The 20426-nt window shown below is 38.3% G+C and overlaps 2 protein-coding genes, 1 long non-coding RNA gene and 1 pseudogene across 3 annotated transcripts; 2 read left to right on the plus strand and 2 right to left on the minus strand.

The window, feature by feature from the left end:
- Positions 1-397: 397 nt before the first annotated feature.
- On the minus strand, positions 398-2008 carry LOC109168454 (dentin sialophosphoprotein-like). The gene has a single exon (XM_019317479.1). It carries the CDS (start codon positions 2006-2008, stop codon positions 398-400), a length of 1611 nt encoding a protein of 536 aa, XP_019173024.1.
- Positions 2009-3573: 1565 nt separating this feature from the next.
- LOC109168456 lies at positions 3574-6004 on the minus strand. The gene is made up of 3 exons (XM_019317480.1): positions 5743-6004; positions 4950-5231; positions 3574-4769 (listed from the first exon to the last, which is right to left on the minus strand). The coding sequence occupies exons 1-3, from the start codon at positions 6002-6004 to the stop codon at positions 3574-3576; spliced, it is 1740 nt and encodes a 579-aa protein (XP_019173025.1).
- Positions 6005-8674: 2670 nt separating this feature from the next.
- Positions 8675-9442, plus strand: LOC109168559. Its single transcript, XR_002052098.1, has 4 exons — positions 8675-8840; positions 8975-9011; positions 9099-9273; positions 9363-9442. It is a non-coding gene; the product is annotated as an uncharacterized LOC109168559 (long non-coding RNA).
- Positions 9443-9463: 21 nt separating this feature from the next.
- LOC109168457 lies at positions 9464-12909 on the plus strand (annotated as a pseudogene).
- The last annotated feature ends 7517 nt before the right edge of the window (positions 12910-20426 follow it).

Genomic DNA, 20426 nt, shown 5'->3' on the forward strand with positions numbered 1-20426 from the left:
CTTTTTGGAGTGAGAATAAATGTGATCTATGTACTGAAATTAAGAGATGAACTGGATTCAAATTATTGGTTGTTGAAATAAGAAAGGAAAAACAATTTATTCAATGGATGAAGGTCTTGTTTCCCCTCCCATTTCCCTCTCCATTTTCCTTCATTTTAGTTCCGGTCCAACCAAGGAAAATTAATTTTTGTCACCCTAGTTTCCCCCCAATTTTCCATTCATCTGAACCCACTGTAACTCTTTCTGTAATGTCAAACACTATACTTTATACAGTGTTGTTTGGCTTGGCGCTGTCTGACTAGCAAACAGCAAATACTGTAATTTCCCGGCTATCCATTTGGTAAATGGTAGATAAGGAACAAAAATGACTAGTCTTCAAAAAGAAAAACATGATGTGTTACTCTGTAGCTTCATGGTTGTTCTCTTCAGTTTCTGCTTGTGGGAATTGTGGTATAGTTTCCAAATCAGTACGGACATCTGTCTCTTCTTGAAGAGCTGAATTGGATGACTCGAATTGGTTCTGTTGGCCGTCATTTGGGTTTGTAGTTGAGCCTGAATATGAATCTTCATTTTGGGAGGTTGATGAATCTGTTGAATCGTTATCACTTGGATTTGTAGTCTCGTTGTCATTTGAGGGGTTAATTTTTTCTCCAGAACCGGAGTCAGCACCAGATGTAGAATTTGAACTTGATTCTCCATTTGATAAGGAAGAAATAGAATTTGCATCTAAGCTATCAGTCTGTTCTCTTGGAACAGTTTCTTTGCCATCTCCACTAGAATCAACAGGTTTGTTTTTGGTTTGAATTAAACCAATTATGGAGTTATCATGTTCTTGTTGCTGTTCATTCCCTTCCTTTGAACCCACTGTAGGATTGGAATTATCCTCCAAACCAGTTTCATCACCAACAGTATTGGATTCATCCCCTGAACCGGCAGATCTATTCTCTGTTTGCGTAGCATCAGTGACTGGCTTATCAGGTACTTGCTGCTGTTCTTTAGCTTCCGTTTTTCCTGCCATGGGATTGGAGTTATCCTCAATTTGCTGCTGTTCTTTAGCTTCTATTGTTCCTTCTGTAGGATTGGAGCTATCCTCCAAACTGGTTTTCCCTGTCCCTCCTAAGGATGCTCCATTTTTTACTTCTGCTGACTTTGAAATTGAACCTGAAACCGACTCACTATTCTTGTCATGATCTGTTGCTTTCTTTGGGCTATTTTTGGGTTCATCTTGTTCTTTCATGGTCATGGTCTCTGCATTACCTTTCTCGGCTAAACTATCGTCCTGAGAGTCATGAGTGCCATTTTCTGCTGCTGCAAATATGTTCTCTGTGTCCTTTTCTTTGCCCTCTTGCTTCTTTTCTCCTTCACTCATTGTATCTCTTCTCTCATTGTGTTCCTCTACCTCTACTCCCTTCACTATGCCTCCATTTTCATTTCTTTCTTCACTTCCATTGCTCTCCGCCTTCTCTTCTTTGCTATCACTTAGCTTTTCTGTTTCTTCCCTCTTTACAGCCTTGTTCTCTTCTTTGACTGCTTTTTCTTGCTTTGCCCCCTTTTGTTCCTCATTTCGACTCTCTTCCTCTTTCTCACCACTACTCTTATCTCCTCCCTTAACTTCTGGTTCTGAGTTCTCTTCACCTTCTTTCTGTCTGTTGAGCGACTCGCTCTCTTCCACTTTTTCCTGATCTTGTTCAAGCTCCACCGCCTTGCTGTTGTCGTCGTCGTCAAAACTCTTGCCCTCTTCCTCGTCCTGCCCGCCATTCTTGAGGTCTTCGGCAGTCATTTCCTCTATACGGGGATCCAAGTCCTTCCTCCCCAACTTGATGTAATCATTGCGGTTTCCAGTTGCCGCCTTTGTGGACGCCTCGTATGTTGCTGTCTTGTTTCGCGAGTGGTAGACTTGATAGAGCAGCCAAATGCAGACGCATCCCAGTACACATATGTGAAGGGCGTGCTTCACCTTGACTCCCTTGTTGTTCCTCTGGTTCCTTCGCGGTGACAGCTTTACCATGATTGTTTACTTCCACTCCTGACATGAGATCAAGAACACACCAACTTCAACAATGGCGGAACTAGCATTCAAATTTATTGGTGATATAATGTATTAATTTAATTTAATATTATTCTCCGCTTTTTTTTTTTTTTAATTGTTAATATTATTCACCATTTCACAATTATTTATGATGCATTTTTATGGTTTGAAAGCATTATTTATTTATTATCAACACTATGAAATAAAGTGATATAACTTTACCAAGTGGCTTGCGGTGGTATATACTATGTAGAGATAATGTAAATTTTTAAAATTTATGACTGTATTTCATAATTACTTTCTCACCTACTGAAACACAAAAGCCAATACCGCCAAATAATTTTTAAATTTTAAAAAAAATGCACATTAATTGAACCCAATTAAAAATAACAAATTGAAAACAATTTTGTACCTAAAGATCCTCTATTTCAGCCGCTTGTAAAAACTCCCCACCAGATCTATGTTATGTAACAGATAGGTGTGAGAAGTGGTTGATGAAGGCCAACCGTGAAACCCAGATGAATGAATACAAGGATGAAACACAAGAAGAATTGAAAGATCACAGCTTGAGTGGACGACTATGAGTTATAACGCATTAAACATCAAACAACAACCTAACAGAAGAATTGAAACCACACCCACATTATTGGCTTTAATCTATATATGGGAACAGCTGACAAGAAGAAAGAAAAGCATGAAAGAGATCTTTACAGTGGTGAAAAACGATCTAAGTCTGGGAAAAAAAAGCAAGACATACCTGATTGCTATTGTGATCGCTGCTGTAAATGATGCACAAAAATAGGCTCTTTTACTCTAAGAATCATGGTTTAAACCATTTTGTTTGTTTGTTTTTTTTTTTTGGTTTTGTAATCTGAAGCCGAAAGATCAGATAAGCCTATTATATGGGCATGCATTTGGGTCTTGGACACATCCTTTTCTGCAACAGTGAAATCGCCTTTGTCTGCGCGCCTCTTCCACCATTGATTGCTTTCATTTTCCCTGTCAAAGAATATAATGGAGATTCATCCCAAATAACATTACATATATTTGTCTTTTAACGCTGTATATGTGTTGTTATAATAATATAATTAAATAATTAAATTGGAAATTCAGTTATAAAATAAGTTTTAATTACTTAATGTCAATTTTCATCCAATTTGACAATTATTATGTATTCATTCTCGCACCTTCAAATAGTGATGATAAATTATCTCACAAATCAAAGTAGGTATCCATGTCACATTTTAATAAGTATAGGTGTATAGCTATGTTAAGTGTTGATCATCCACACTCATGAAAGGAGTGCGAATTTTAATTTGGTGTGATTATGTCATGACTTTTTTTTACCTTTTTTTTTTTAATATTTTGAAAGTGGGTTAGATTTGTATAATGTATACAAAATTATAGCGAGTTGTGATGATATATTCAGGGACGGAGCCAGGATTATATGATGCGGGGGGCCAATCGTGATTTAAGAGTGAACAATTTAATACATTAATATTCATTTAATATATACCAAAATAGATCATTACATTACAAATGTACTAAAATTTAGAACGTCTCTCCTGCATATCACGAAAATCATCTATAATTGAATCTATACTAAATTGCTTTGCAATTTGCTTTTCAATGTACACTAACAAACAATCATTAAGAAATTGATCATCCATCTTGTTACGAAGTGTAGTCTTGACTATTTTCATGGCAGAAAAAGATCGTTCTGTTGTAGCTGTGGATACAGGAAGCGTGAGAATGAGAGTTACTATTCTGAACACAAGAGGATAGATGTCCAATTTTCTAGTTTTCACCAACCATTGGCAGAGATCAGAAATACTTTCTAGTGCTCTAAAATCAGGAAGTTGTTGCCCATGTTCAAAATGTTCAAGTTGCATTCTTAATTGCAAAATCTCATAATTTGCAAAGTCTTGTGGGTAAAACTTCTCTACCAACTTGCAAATGTCATCAATTCTGAATGATATACGCATTTCTTTTGGATCAAGGGATGAACTTAGAATAATTAACTCCATTGCTTTATCATCAAACCTATTATTCAACTCTTGCAACTGAGAATCAATCACCGCATTAAAAATATCAACTTTGTAATGATGTCCAACTGTTAATTCATCTTGTTGATTCCTAGTCCTTCCTCTTCTTGCAATATATTTAGCATCAAAATCTGGCACAGTTATATTGACATTTTCACAAAAAGACTTCACACTTGAAATTAATTCATCCCATCCACTATCTCTTAATTTTTGAATAAGCAATTTAGTAGATGCCACAAGATGCATTGCATTCAATATATCTTGAGATTGGAGTTGCAAAGCTTGGCAAAGCATATTAGAAATCTCTAGAACTTTTCTCATGAGGTGCATAATGAATACAAATTCAAAAGAAGTCATTACCTCATAAGCTGCATCGGCATCTCCACGGTGAGTAGGTGTAGTTTCATCTTCAATAATATTAAGTAAAACTTCACACGTTGCACTAAACATTCTCATCAAACTTGATATAGATTTCAAATGAGAACTCCAACGAGTATCACCTGGCCTTTGTAAAAAACCAATTTGGTTAAGACCCTTCCCACTTTCAAGCTCATCAATATTAAGCAAATGAGCAATATTTGAGGCATGAGCAGCTTTCAACTGGTCATTGCGCTTACATGAAGCCCCAACAACATTAATAATGGAGTTCAACTTAGTGAAAAAGTGATGGACAGGGATGACTTCCTTTGATGAAGCTACTAATACCAATTGCAATCGATGTGCAAAACAATGAACATAATAAGCATAAGGACATTTATCCAAGATTAAAGCTTTCAATCCATTTCACTCTCCACGCATGTTACTTGCACCATCATAACCTTGTCCTCGAATATTTTGAACATCAAGATTATGACGAGATAAGATAGAAAAGATACCTTCTTTCAATGTTGATGCAATAGTGTCCTTAACATGAACAACTCCAAAGAATCGCTCTTGTATAAAGCCATCTCTATCAACAAATAATCTCAAGACAATTGACATTTGTTCTCTCTTTGATTCATCTCGAGCTTCATCAACAATGATACAAAATTTTGCATCACCAATTTCTTCTCGGATAGCACTTTTTACTTTAGTTGCCAACACTTGCAAAATTTGTTTTTGTATTGTTGGTGATGTATATGTTGCATTTCGTGGAGCTTTATCAAGAACTTTTGTTACTTCATCATTAAAAGAGGCAATGAAACTCAATAACTCTAAAAAGTTTCCACAGTTTGTTGATGTTATTGACTCATCATCACCTCTAAAAGAACATCCTTGAAATGCAAGTCATCTCGTTGCCTCAATTGAAGTTCTCAAGCGAAGTCTATTTTCAACTATTTCTTGAGATGTGAATTTCTCAATATGTTGTGCAATGTGTGATTGTTGGTTCATGAGATCCGCACAAGCTTTCTCGGCATTTCGATGAGGGGAGGTGAGATCTTTCCCAATATGTGCTAAAAATGAGCAATTTTTTTTCATCTCTAACTTTCTTCCATGATAAAAAACCATTGATAGTAAAAGCATGCAATCCGGAAGGCCCATCTTGAGTATGGAATAAATAACATGGTAGACAAAATGCTGCATCTTTACTAGGAGAATATTCTAACCAAGAAGGGAATAATTTAAACCAAGATGCTTGAAAACTACGAGGATGCTTTTCTCTAGATTTTGGATACTTTGAAAGCAAACATTGATATGGGCCGACCTTGATATAGGCTCTCCTAACTTCATCACGCTTGTCAACGGGGCACATCCATATTGGTAGTCGCAATCCTGGATCACGTTCTAATGCTTGAATGTCAAACTTCTCATTGATTTCAATTCTTTGAGATTTTTCAGGACGACTTTCAGAATTCAATTGATCAACACTTGTAGATGGATTTACTTGAGATGATGAATCTTCAGAATTCTTTCTTTTAAAAAAAGTATCAATTTTTTGTATCTTTTTCATTATAGCTCAATCTTCCTATGTTCACAATTAATCACAATGTTAATATTTTGGTAAGTCAATTAAACATTTAAACTAAACAAGTCAATTAAACATTTAAATATATAATGCTACAAGACCCACACACATACGCACTACTACTACTACTACAAAGTACAAATTAGTATAATATTATTCATTCAAATCATCAAATGAGTAATGACATAAAACAGATGAGGACAAAAAACTTTAAGATTAATTAGTGGGATACAAATATACAATATTTAATGCACACGAGTCCATCTAGAATTCTGGTATTCAAGTTAGCACTTCTAATAATGTAAATAATGCACATAACAAAATTGAAATAAGATTTTAAAAGTGAGCTTTATGTACCTTCGAAATAAAAAGAGATGATATGAACCTATGTGAACAAAGTCAACAAACTCCATTTTTTCCTCACTAATAGGAACAACCTGTTAAAATAAAGTCTTAAAGAGTTTAGTCCTTCTAAGTGCAGTTTAGTGCCAGATTCTGAATTACATTGCACATGCAGTCATGTGAAAATCAATTTAAATTAAAGTATATCTTCACTTTGGTTTTTCTCTTTCTGCTTCAAAAATTTCATCTTTTTTTTTTTTGTTTTTGTTTTTGGGTTGTGGTTTAATTAATTACTTTGATTATATATAGCAATTTCTCTTTATTTCTTCTCACTTCTTCGGTGTATTTTTTAGGTTTTCATTTTTTTTTTTTTTTTTTTTTGCCAACCAAATTAAATTTATTTTTGTTGTTTGAAATTATTCAATTGTATGAGTAAAGACTGAAGCACTGATTTGTTTAATCTGAATTCTTTGTGTGTTTCTCAACCTCTACTAGTTTGATGTTAGCCATTAATGGAAGTAAACTAAAAGCATAAACTTAAAGAAATAAAGAAAAAAAACTTTGAACATTGAAATTAATAATAAATGCATTCTTCCATAAAATATATAATAATACAAAATTAAAAAGTAATTATTTAAAGCTTAAAAAAAAAAAAAGATTACCAGATTAATTGTTGAAGAGAAGAAGAATAGATGTTTGAAGAAGATGAAAATCAAGAGTGAGAAGCCAAATGCTTGTTCTAGAAGAGTAGAAGAAGTATTTGTTTAATTGTTTTGGGAATTTCAAAAGAAAAAATATTTGTTTAATTGTTTTGGGAGGCTCAATGGTACTATTGTACCAGGCTAGTACTAAGCTAGGAGGGGCTAATATTTTGTGTGTGTATGGGGGGGGGGGGGGGGGGCGCCAAGGCCCCCTGTAGAGACAGTATAGCTCCGTCCCTGGATATATTGCTAGAGTATATTTTTCAAAGTTAGAAAGTATTTTAAAAATACAAATAACTTTAATTTCGATGTAATTGACTATTTGTAGTATGTATTTGATTTATTGGTGAAAATTTTATGCATTGTAACAATTAAATTTGCTATAGGACAAAAACTTGGATAATAACCTCCAGTTGTGTATAATAATTTTTAAATTATATTAAAAAAAATTATATAGAAAAAAGTGTCAAATATGTCACTGAACTTTTACACATTGTGCAATTGAACAAAAAAAGTGTACCATTAGACCATTAAAAATTCAAAACTTGTGCAAACAACATTTTTTACAGGTTACTTCCAAGTTTCTCTTGAATATGATGTTATAATGTCAAATTATATATAAAAAAAATTATATTAATTATTATTTTAAAAAATTTAATTTAATTTTTTTTTTTAAATTTCAGAAGGTGTAAGCAATCATGGCTGCCTCCACCTTCGTCTACTGTGGATGAAGGGGGAGGCAACCATGACTGCCCCTACCTTCATCCTGGACGAGGTTGAGGCAGTCATGGCTGTGCCCCTCCTTCAACTGATCCAGATGAATGATCGAGGAAGTAGCCATAGCTGCTTCCCCTTCATCATCGTCGGATGAAGGAGGAAGCAGTCATGGCTACCTCCTCTTTATTTAGCCCGCCCCGCCTTTTTGCAATCGTTATGCTGTGAAACCGTGTCTACCTTGCAAGGTGGACACGGTTTTATGTTCATAATTATAAATCTATATATTCATAATTTTTAAATTTCATATTCACAATTACTGAACTCTATGTTCATAATTATAAAGTTATATATTCATAATTTTTAAACTTCATATTCACAATTATTGAATCTCTATATTCATAATTACAAAACTATATGTTCATAATTATGTTCACAAATCTATGTTCATAATTTCTGAATTATATATTCATAATTATGAACAGTTTTGGAACCCTGTCCAGGTTCCACAACATAATTTGCCGCCTTTTGGAGGGGCAAGATGAATTAGCCTGCCGGGACGGCTCTTGATATTCTAAATATCTAATAATCCAGCAGTGTGGTAAATATGTGGCGCCAATTATTTTCACGTGCCTCACTTTCAAATTTATTTCGCGGTAAAGGTTAAAACGTCTAAGGCTCTAAGCTCCATCGAAAACAGCTGACGCTCCAAAACTTTAAACCACTAACCAATTGCTTTTGGCCACGTACGCAAACACCCTGATAAATGGTAACGTGGTGACTTCGCAGTGGCCGGTCACATACATCTGTCACAGTCTCGTCAGTTTATCCCTGCTTTCTCTTTCAGTAATACGAAGCTATTTTCTTCCGGCCATATTGTCGCCGTTCCCTCGAGAAAAAGCTCATATTTTTAAATCTATAGATCCAAAAAAAGCTCGGACAGAAAAGAAAAGAACTACCCAGTATTATTTGCGACAAAACCGGCAATGGGTATCAAAGATCTCCTCAGGTTCATGAAACCCCACCTTGAACCCATCCACATAAGAAAATACGCCGGTTAACGAGTAATTCATCATATTCTATTGATTTTAATCTTTTTCCCAGTCGTTTTCGCTTCAAATTAGTGTTTTTACTCTTCACTGCCTTCCTTCGATTATTTTAGAATGATTTTATCAATTTTTTTTGTTGGTGGGTATAGGTTGGGATTGACGCTTATTCATGGCTGCACAAAGGGGGTAAGTGGCTTTTCCCTTTTATAGGCATTCATCATTTTTATTTTGAGATTTGGGGGAGTTTTGTTAATAAATTGCGTGTAAATGCAGCATATTCATGTAGTATGGAGCTCAGTCTGGATATGGAAGGTGGGAAGAAATTGCAGTACTTAAGTTACTTCATGCATCGAATCAATTTGCTTCGACACTATAAGATTACTCCCGTTGTTGTTTTTGACGGTGGAAATCTGCCTTGTAAGGCAGCCACTGAAGATGAGAGGCACAGGTATATTATTATGAATGCCCAATTTTTATTTTCCCTTTTTGAAGCTTTTTTAGTTGTCAAGATTATATTTTTTTCCTGGGTTTTATTAGGAAAAGGAAAGCTAATCGTGATCAGGCAATGGAAAAGTTTAAGGAAGGTGATGTTAATGGTGCCTCTGAGCTATTTCAGGTATTATTCCTATATTGGTTACATGTCTATGCTGAATACCATTTCAAGGTCTTTTCTTTTTAATTAGTCTTTTATGAACTAATTAAAACTGCATTTAGGGGGTGTTTGGTAAATAGTTTTTAGCTGATTGAGTTAGTGGTTTTAACTAGTTGATAGCATTAGCTGATTGTAGAAAAATGTTTGGTATTTAGTTGTTAGCTGATAGTTGATTACATTCAAAAGGCTTTTAGTAGCTTTTTGATTTTTAGCATTTTGAAGCAATACGCTGTTACAAAAGCTAATTATTCAAACACTCATATTGATTGTTTAACCAAGTCAAGTAGCTAATAGTGATCAATGTACATTTTTCTAATATTTGGAGCGAAAGCTGTCTGTCTCTCTTGAGAATGGTGTGCCCTCGAGTGAGATTACGAAAAGGCAAAATCTCTTTGGGTTGAATAGATTTGTTGAGAAACCTTCCAGGCCTTTCTGGATGTTTGTGTGGGAGGCTCTTCAGGATCTAACTCTCCTTATCCTCAATCCTCATGGTTTGTGCTGTGGTCTCTATAGGTATTGGGATTGCCAGGGAAGGGTGGCCAAAGGGCATGTATGATGGGGTGGGGATAATTCTCTGCATTTTCTTGGTGGTTCTAGTCACCGCAGTCAGTGACTACAGGCAGTCTTTGCAGTTTAAGGACCTGGATAAAGAGAAGAAAAACATTCAAATTCATGTCACCAGAAATGGGAGCAGAGAAAAAGTTTCTATCTATGATTTAGTTGTTGGGGATATTGTTCACCTGTCTATTGGAGATCAAGTTCCTGCAGACGGGCTTTTCATATTGGGTTACAGCTTATGGATTGATGAATCCAGCTTGTCAGGGGAAAGCAATCCAGTTAGCATTGATGAACGAAACCCCTTTCTTCTGTCAGGTACTAAAGTGCAAGACAGAGCAGGCAAAATGCTGGTGACAGCAGTTGGAATGAGAACCGAGTGGGGAAGATTAATGGTTACCTTGTGTGAAATCGGAGAGGACGAGACACCGTTGCAGGTGAAACTAAACGGTGTAGCCACTATCATTGGGAAAATCGGTCTGGCTTTTGTTGTCTTGGCATTCGTGGTGCTTACCGGCAGGTACTTGGCAGTAAAAGCAAGTCATGGCGAAATCACGGAATGGGCTTCAAATGATGCGTTGCGCCTCATGAATTTCTTCGCAATTGCTGTAACCATACTAGTTGTTGCTGTTCCAGAAGGGTTGCCATTAGCCGTGACACTAAGTCTGGCATTTGCAATGAAGAAACTAATGAGTGACAAGGCTTTAGTCAGGCATCTGTCTGCTTGTGAGACAATGGGTTCTGTTACTTGCATCTGCACAGATAAAACAGGAACACTGACTACAAACCACATGGTGCTAACCAAGTTGTGGATATCGGGCGAAACCAAGGTAATAAATCAAATCACTGACCCTCGAAACGCTTTGAAGTCTTTAATATCAGAGAAGACGCTGACAGTTCTCTTGCATTCCATATTTCACCAACCGAGATGGCATTGTTAGAGTTTGGGTTGATACTTGAAGGTGATTTCCAATCAAGATCCCGGGGCACCAAAATTGTAAAAGTCGAACCTTTCAACTCAACTAAGAAGAAAATGTCTGTTCTTGTGGCTCTTCCAGGAGGTGGCCATAGAGCATTCTGTAAGGGCGCATCAAAAATCATCTTAAGTGTTTGCAACAAAATTATTAACGAAGGAAGGGCATTCCATGCCTTTATCTGATGAACGTAGAAACGTTATCTCCAATGTTATAAATAAATTCGCTTGTGAAGCTCTGAGAACACTCTGCCTGGCTTTTCAAGATGTAGAAGGCTATTCTCCTAGCAGTAATATTCCAGAAAACGACTATACACTCATAGCTCTCGTTGGAATCAAAGATCCAGTTCGGCCTGGTGTGAAAGAAGCTGTTCAAACTTGTTTAGATGCAGGAATTACAGTGAGAATGGTTACCGGTGATAACATCAACACTGCCAAGGCCATAGCAAAAGAATGTGGCATACTGACTGATGATGGTATAGCCATCGAAGGCCCAGATTTTCATGACAAAACCCCTCAGGAAATGAAGGATATAATGCCAAAGTTGCAGGTGATGGCACGATCGTTACCTTTGGACAAACACAAATTAGTTACCATGTTGAGAAGGGATTTCCAGGAAGTGGTGTCAGTGATGGGTGATGGGACTAATGATGCTCCCGCTTTGCATGAGGCCGATATCTGTTTAGCTATGGGCATAGCAGGAACAGAGGTTTGTAACTCTTTTCTCTTTCGATTATCCCCAAACTTATTTTCAGATTACACTACACTTAAAGTCAAGGTTCTTGTGAACCCAATCCTGTTTTCCCAATGTCTTTAGAATCTATACTGCAGGTTGCCAAAGAAAATGCTGATGTTGTGATAATGGATGACAATTTTTCAACTATATTGGTTGTGGCAAAATGGGGCTGCTCAGTTTACATTAACATCCAAAAGTTCGTTCAGTTCCAGCTGACAGTGAACGTCGTTGCCCTCATGACAAACTTCATTTCTGCCTGTCTTATAGGTAGTGAACTGAACCACACCTTTTCATTCTGTGTTATTGCTTCGCCCTGAACTATGGATGCTTAATTTAATTTACATTTAACTCGTGATCTTAGGCTCTGCATCCCTTACTGCTCCTTTGGGTGAATATGATCATGGACACTCTAGGTGCTTTAGCACTCGCAACAGAGCCTCCGACTCCGAGTGATGAACTATTGAAGCAGCCACCTATTGGAAGGAATGTTAACTTCATTACAAGGATCATGTGGAGGAACATCATAGGCCAAAGTATCTACCAAATCGTAATCCTTTGTGTACTCCAGTTTCGTGGGAAGGATCTCTTAAACCTTGACGGTCCACTTGCTACTATAACTCTAAACACCATGATCTTCAACACCTTTTGTTCTTCCAGGTATTCCCCAATCTTGAGCTTCTAAGCTGACAAATTTCCCCAACTCTTCCCTCTGAGCACTGAAAACCTGGGTTTTTCTTTTTCTGTCAGGTATTCAATGAAATAAACAGCAGGGACATGAGAGAATAAATGTTTTCAGTGGCATGTTTAGCAGTGAATTATTCATGGGAATCATAATCTCCACAGTGGCTTTTCAGGCAGTGATAGTGGAATTCTTGGGGACATTTGCAGATACAGTGCCATTGAGTTAGAACCTGTGGGTAGCCAGCATCTTGATAGGGGCCGTAAGCTTGATCATTGGAGTTCTGAAATGCATCCTGATTAACAACTCTGAAACAATCAAGAACCATGACTGTTATGAACAGCTCCCATCGGGACCCGACCTGGCATGAAGAGTAGGTTAGAATTTCTGCAGATTTTGTTTACCCAAATTTATACAGAATGTAGCAGTCAAAAATATTCCCTAACTATAGCTCTGTTTGTTCTTTGTTGTTTTTTTTTTTCTTGATAACATTGAGATTCAAGACTGTCCTGACCTTCCCATTATAGAAGGCAGAGAGCTGTAGTTCCTTCTGTTATTTTGTCATTTGTAATCCATTTTTGCCATTCCATAGTGGAAATTTCTGCCCATTATTTATGTAAAATGGAGAGGGCAACTCATTATTTATAAATTACAGATACATACGTTTCAAAAAAAAAATAAAATAAATTACAGCTACATGTAGCGCCCGGACAACATTTGTACAAGATTTTGAGGTTTGCTACGCCACTCTAAAATTTTCTTGCACTTATACATATATCTCTTAGCTTGTAGAATAGTTTGGAAGCAGGTACATAACACTAGAAGATGTAGGGATGTTTTAGAATAGAGTTAATTCCAGCAATGGTCCTCCGACTATATTGATTTTCCAAAATTAGTCCTTGACTTTTAATTTGGACACTTTAGGTCTCTTGACTTTTAATTTCTTTTCAATTGAGGTCCTTTCGTCAGAATACAGTTAATTGAATTTTAAATGAAGGGGTAAACTCATCATTTCACTTGCCTATGTATTATTCTTAGTATTTCTCCATTGTATACGCGATATATATGAAGATAATCTTAGTCGAAACCTTAAAATGTTCCTCGTCGTTCCCCATTTGCTGACTACTCGTGTGTGCATTCCTTTATTATTGAGATGTTTACAAGGTATAACAGAGAAATACGAAGGGAGAAATACGAAGAATAATACATAGGCATGTGAAATGACGAGTTTACCCCTTCATTTAAAGTCTAATGAACCATATTCTAATGAAAGGACCTCAATTGGAAATAAATTGAAAGTCAAGGGACCTAAAGTGTCCAAATTAAAAGTCGAGGACTAATTTTGGAAAATCACTATAGTCGGAGGACTATTGCTGGAATTAACTCTTTTAGAATATTCTAGAACATTATGAAATCCTCTTGGTTGTATAGAGAATTATAGAGGGTTCTAGAGAATGAATATTAGCGGTACATTAAATCAATGGAGGATTTAGAGAATAAATAGTAACCGTATAATTAAATTAATCTCCACCCTCCATTGAGAAGGTGGAATGAATATACCTTCCAAGAGACTCATTTGTAACTAACCAAGCAACTTTAAATACTCAGGTAATTTAATCTAAGGCTGCCCAGTCGATATGGCCTTTGCAATCTGACATCACTATTTTTTTTTACTCAAATAATCTAATCTAAGGCTGCCCAGTTGATATGGCCTTTGCAATCTGACATAACTATTTTCTTTTTTCTTTTTTTTTTTTTTATTTATTGATAGGGCTTTGCAAATTTGCAGAAGTTGCAAATTTGTAAACCCCGGCAGTTTCTTGTATTTTTTTTACTTTTTAATATTTTAATATAATTAATAATTAATAATATTATTTTAATATATCGAGCCCACCTTTAAAAGAGAAGGTAGCCATGATCGGCAAATTATGCCCTGGACCCGTGTCCACAATGAATTGTGGACACGGGCCCAAAATGACGTTGTTTTTACAAAAAACGCGTCATTTAGTTAAAAAAAAAAATCGTGCGCGCTTTTCCGTTAACGGCATTAACGACGTTATTTTTTTTTTTTTTTGGATTATGAATATACAGTTATGCCGTTATGAATGTACAATTATGCCGTTATGAATGTACAGTTATGCAATTATGAAATTATGAACACAGAGCTCTAACATTATGAACATATAGTGATAAAATTATGACCATGGAGCTTTAAAATTGTGAATATAGAGCTTCGAAGATTATGAATGTACAGTTATGGAGTTATGAATGTACAGTTATAGAGTTATGAATGTACAGTTATGGAGTTATGAATCTACAGTTATGAGATTATGAATCTACAGTTATGGAATTATGAATGTACAGTTATTGATCGAATTATGAACAAAGAGCTCTGACATTATGAACTTACAATTATGAACATATAGTGATAAAATTATGAACATAGAGCTCTAAAATTGTGAACATAGAGCTTCGAAAATTATGAATGTACAATTATGGAGTTATGAATGTACAGTTATGGAGTTATGAATGTACAGTTATGGAGTTATAAATGTACAATTATAGAGTTATGAACGTACAGTTATGGAGTTATGAATGTACAGTTATTAACATATAGTAATAAAATTATGAACATATACTCCTATAACGAAGCGGTCTGAATTTTTTTTTTTTTTTTTTTTTTTTAAAAAGGGAGATAACAGTGCCTAACGGCACTATTACCTGTGTCCAGCATGCATGCTGGACATGGGCCCAACGCATAACGATTGGCCATGACCTTTAGTTAACACAATCAGCTAACAGTTAGGGCCTTTGCCTTTAGTTAATAGTCTACAATTAAGTTAAAACTTTAGTTGATATAATGATATACAAATACATATAAAACATAATTGCTACTTTAATTTTTTTTTGTTCATTTATATATTTAAGATAATTAGATTAGATAACGCAAATTTTTAAATTACCATTAAAATTTATGAGAATAGAAAAAATGTTATATAAAAATTAAGTCTTTTCAATCACTCAATATAAGTCTAATTCTATATATTTTGATGAAATTAATTTTTAAATTTTCAAAAAAAAAAAAATGCACATTAATTAAACCCAATTAAAAATAACAAATTGAAAACAATTTTGTACCTAAAGATCCTATATAGCATGAAAGAGATCTTTACAGTCGTGAAAAACGATAAGTCTGAGAAAAAAGCAAGACATACCTGATGGATATTGTGATCGCTGCTGAAAATAGGTTTTTTAGGCTCTTTTACTTTAAGGGTGTGTTTGGTTGGTGGATTTTGCCCATAGGAATGGGTATGAAAGTGATTGTTGTTATTTGGTTGATATGTTTTTAGAACACTACTATGGGTTTCGAATACCCCCATCAATTGAAAAACTCATACCCAAATACAATAAGGGTTTCATTCCCTTATTCATTTTCAAGCACTACTATTAGTAACCATTCTCATTCCACCCTACTACCAAACATGTTAAATACTTTCATCAAAACCCATTACCATTACCAAGTATTTGATACCCATTCCGATTCCGATTCCTATGTGCGAACCAAACACACCCTAAGAATGATCAGATAAGCCTATTATATGCGCATGCATTTGGGATGAACATACACCCTTTTCTGCAACAGTGAAATCGCCTTTGTCTCCGGGCTTCTTCCACCATTGATTGCTTTCATTTTCTCCGTCAAAGAATATAATGAAGATTCAACCCAAATAACATTGCATATATTATTTGTCTTTAACGCTTGTATATGGTGTTGTTATAATAATATAATTAAATTGGAAATTTAGTTATAAAATAAGTTTTAATTACTTAATGTCAAATTTCACCCAATTTGACAATTATTATGTATCCATTCCCGCACCTTCAAATGGCGATGATAAATTATTCTGCAAATCAAGGTAGGTATCCATGTCACAATTTAATAAGTATAGCTATGTTAAGTGTTGATCATCCATACTCATGAAAGGAGTGCAAATTTTAATTTGTTGTGATTATGTCATGACTTTTTTTAAAAAAAAAAAAATAAAATTTGAAAGTGGGTTAGATTTGTATAATGTATACAAAATTATAGGGAATTGTGATGATATATCGCTAGAGTCTATTTTTCAAAGTTAGAAAGTACTTCAAAAATGCAAATAACTTTAATTTCGGTGTAATTGACTAATTGTAGTATGTATTTGATTTATGCATCGTAACAATTAAATTTGCTATAGGACAAAAACTTGATAATAACCTCTATTTGTGTGTAATAATTTTTAAATTATATTTAAAAAATTATATAGAAAAAAGTGTCATATATGCCTGACGGTAATAATGTTACCGGTGATAATAATACTATAATAACGTTATAAGAGTGTAACAATAGTTGTATTGCTTTGTCTCAGTATAGAAAGTACAGTGTGTCCTGCTCAGCTGAGGGAAGTTCTATTTATGCTAGGTCCTAACGGTAACAACATGAAGAGACATCCTTGGGGAGCTGAGCTAACGGCAAGAATATGAAGAGTCATGAATGAGGCGTTGAGGCTTTAACTCTCTCTCATCAATGGTGGCATCAATGGTGGCTTCAATGACATTAGATGTGACACCTGTTGGAATTCTAACCGTTGGAGCATCCATGCGGTGTCGGGTCAATTATGGTGCCGGGTCAGATGCACACTTATGATCCGGGTCGGGTGCTAGCCCTATTATCCTGTAACCAGTCCCCCCTACTCCTGAGTCTACGAATGTGTTTGAGTTGACTTGGGAGTAAGGCTGAATCAATCGTGATACTGTGCCATCCTGATTGAGTTAGGATATGCGATTTTGTTTTCCAGATCCCTTCCTGCCTAAGCAATTTGAGCACCTTTCTATTAGTTCTTGTCACCATCCGTCGATTTCTGCGGTTTAACATTACCTTTTTTTTTTTTTTTTTTTTTTTTTTTTTTTTTTTTGCGGCGTGGGCCGGCTTCGGGTTGGGGCGCCGCCTCAGCCTGGCTGAGGCGGGTGCCTCGCCTTGTGGCCGATGCACTGCGCTTCGGCCACGGCCGAGAGGCGCACTTGGCCGAGGCGTGCGCCTCGGCCGGGTGGTTGAGGCGACAGCCGAGCCGTGCGCCCGGGCCATGTGGATGAGGCGTCGCCTCGGCCACTTGGCCGAGCCGTGCACCTTGACCCTTTTTTTTTTTTTTTTTTTTTTTTTTTTTTGAGTGGCCGAGGCGTCGCCTCGACCATCTGGCCGAGGCGTCGCCTCAACCAGGAGGCCGAGGCGTGCGCCTCGATCCTTTTTTTTTTTTTTTTTGAGTGGCCGAGGCGTCGCCACGACCAGGAGGCCGAGGCGTGCGCCTCGGCCTTGGGCTGAGGCGCGGCCTCAGCCATCTAGCCGAGGCGTGTGCCCCGGCCATGTGGCTGAGGCATCGCCTCGGCCACTTGGCCGAGGCGTGCGCCCCGGCCACTTGACCGAGGCGTGCGCCCCGGCAACTTGGCCGAGGCGTGCGACTCGAACCCTTTTTTTTTTTTTTTTATTTTCGAGTGGCCGAGACGTCACCTCGACCAGGAGGCCGAGGCGTGCACCTCGGCCTTGGGCTGAGGCGCGACCTCACCCATCTGGCCGTGGCGTGAGCCCCGGCCATGTGGCTGAGGCGTCGCCTCGGCCACTTGGCCGAGGCGTGCGCCCCGGCCACTTGGCCGCGGTGTGCGCCTCGACCCGTTTTTTTTTTTTTTTTTTTCGAGTGGCCGAGGCTTCGCCTCGACCAGGAGGCCGAGGCGCGGCCTCAGCCGAGGCGCTACCTCGGCCATCTAGCCGAGGCGTGCACCTCGGCCTTGGGCTGAGGCGCGGCCTCAGCCATCTGGCCGAGGCGTGCGCCTCGACCCTCTTTTTTTTTTTTTTTTTTTTTTTTGGAGTGGCCGAGGCGTCGCCTCGACCATGAGTGGCTGAGACGCTGCCCGGCCCCCTTTTTATTTATTTATTTATTTATCTTTTATTTTTTATCGAGGCGCCGCGCCTCGGCCTCAGCCGATAGCCGAGGCACTGCACCTCGGCCTTTTTTTTTTTTTTTTTTTTTTTTTTAGAGTGTAGTGACGGCCGTGGTTGATTGAATGTGGTTTTGAAAACCTTTTTATTTGAGAGCGAAGTAACCTGGGCGGACCATGATTACTAAATATTGTTTACAAGTCTGGGCGGGCCACGACTACATCGTATTACTGATAATATCTAATTAAATTTTCTGAGTTCCGTACCCGATCGATCATCCTTGCAAATGGTGTGGACTTGTGGATTCTTTCCGCCAATCTTTTTGCATGCTTTTACGTAACAACTGAGGGCTGCTCGCTGGTTTCCTCTGACGACCCCTATCCCATTCGGAGTAGGGAACTTCATACACAAGTGTTCCACCGACACTATAGCCTTGAGGTCCTCCAGTGCCGGCCTCCCCAAAATGATGTTGTGAGCACAAGTGAGTCTTACCACGATGAATTCCATGTCAAGTTTGCGAATGTTAGGGCTCATGCTTATCTCCACTGGTAAGGCCACCGATCCCTCCGTCTCCACTGAATCACCCGTAAATCCAGAGAGTGGGGTACGTACTTCTTTGAGCTGGTTCCTAGGTATCCCTAACTTGGTGAAGGCATCGTAATACATCACATTGACTGAGCTTCCCGTGTCGACTAAGATGCGGCGGATAATGACATCGTTGACGTCCATCTCAATCACTAGGGCGTCACGATGGGGTAGCGGGCCCTCTGGGAGGTCATCATTAGAGAAGGTGATGGCCTCCTGTCTCTGTTTCTTTTCTCTAGGAAGACTCGCCACTTCTCCCACGTATATCTGTCGGCTCCACTTCTTTCTTTCTGCGGGCGTGTCGTCCCCTGCGGGTCCACCATAGATAAAGTGTATGGTGTGCTTCTTTTGTCGTCTGGGCGCCACCTCGGTTTCTTTCTAGCTATCACTCTGCTCAGATATTTGGTCGTGGTCTCTTTTTTTTGGCGTTTGAGTTGGACGGCTCGGTGCCATCCTCATTCATCCAGACATTTTTTGGTGGATTGTGTTGCGGCTGTTGCTGCTGCTTGGATCGCTTGACGAAATGTCGGAAGTAGCCCTGCTGGATGAGGTCTTCTATTTGTCTCTTCAAAACGTGACACTCATCCGTATCGTGTCCGGCATGCCTATGAAACCTGCAGTACTTTGTTTGGTCTGCCTTTGGAGAGACCTTCATGCACTCCTTGGGGAATTCTACCATTCCCATCTCCTTAGCTTGCTTTAGAATGACACTGACGGGATGGGTAAGAGGAGTTAAATTACGCAAGGGGACCAGGCGAGGTCGTTCGTAGTCTCGGCCCTTCCCTGCGGTCGGGTGGTTCGAGAGTGGTGCCTGGCTGGGCGGACCAGCTTTCCTAGGTTTCTCGTTTTTCCTGTCGTCGTCCTCATCTTTCTTTTTCCTGTCGACGTCCTCTGCCTCGGCATAGCGGCTAGCCGTCCTCATCAAATCTTCGTAAGAACGGGGGTGGTGGGCATTCAGCTGCTTGTGGAAATACCCTGATCTTAATGCATGGATAAATATTGGGATCGCCGCCTTGGAGTCGAAGTCGTAGACATTATTGACTTCCTTTTTCCATTTGATCAGGAAGTTTTTTAGGCTCTCGCCTCTATCTTGCTTCACTACACAGAGGTGAGAGAAGGGTTTCTTACGCTGTATGCTACCGGAGAAGTATGTTAGGAAGCTCTTGGACAACTTCCCAAAGTTTTGGATCGACCCATCTGGGGTGGTGTTGAACCAGTCTTGGGCCGCTCCATCCAGGGTGGATAAGAACGCTCGGCACATGATGGCGTCCCCTGCCCCGATCATTACCATAGCAGCCTTGTACCTCGTCATGTGGACACGTGGGTCAGTGGCCCCCGTGTACTCCTTGATAGCGGGCAACCTAAAGTCCCTCGGCAAAGGTACGTCCATGATGCTTGGGGAGAATGGTGCTGTCATCCGTACCTCGGGTTCCGGCGACTGCTCCCGTGCCTCCAC

The sequence above is a fragment of the Ipomoea nil genome, unplaced genomic scaffold (assembly GCF_001879475.1).
Source record: "Ipomoea nil cultivar Tokyo-kokei standard unplaced genomic scaffold, Asagao_1.1 scaffold3199, whole genome shotgun sequence".
NCBI lineage: Eukaryota > Viridiplantae > Streptophyta > Magnoliopsida > Solanales > Convolvulaceae > Ipomoea > Ipomoea nil.

What these genes read in the sequence shown, in the direction of transcription:
- LOC109168454 (XM_019317479.1), bottom strand. Translation starts at nt 2,008, where the DNA reads ATGGTAAAGCTGTCACCGCGAAGGAACCAGAGGAACAACAAGGGAGTC.
- LOC109168456 (XM_019317480.1), bottom strand. Translation starts at nt 6,004, where the DNA reads ATGAAAAAGATACAAAAAATTGATACTTTTTTTAAAAGAAAGAATTCT. An exon ending in CAAGGTCGGCCCATATCAAT is followed by an intron (nt 5,232 to 5,742) that starts GTTTGCTTTCAA and finishes TTAATGATGAAG; the next exon opens with TAACAAAAGTTCTTGATAAA. An exon ending in TGCATCAACATTGAAAGAAG is followed by an intron (nt 4,770 to 4,949) that starts GTATCTTTTCTA and finishes TGGTATTAGTAG; the next exon opens with CTTCATCAAAGGAAGTCATC.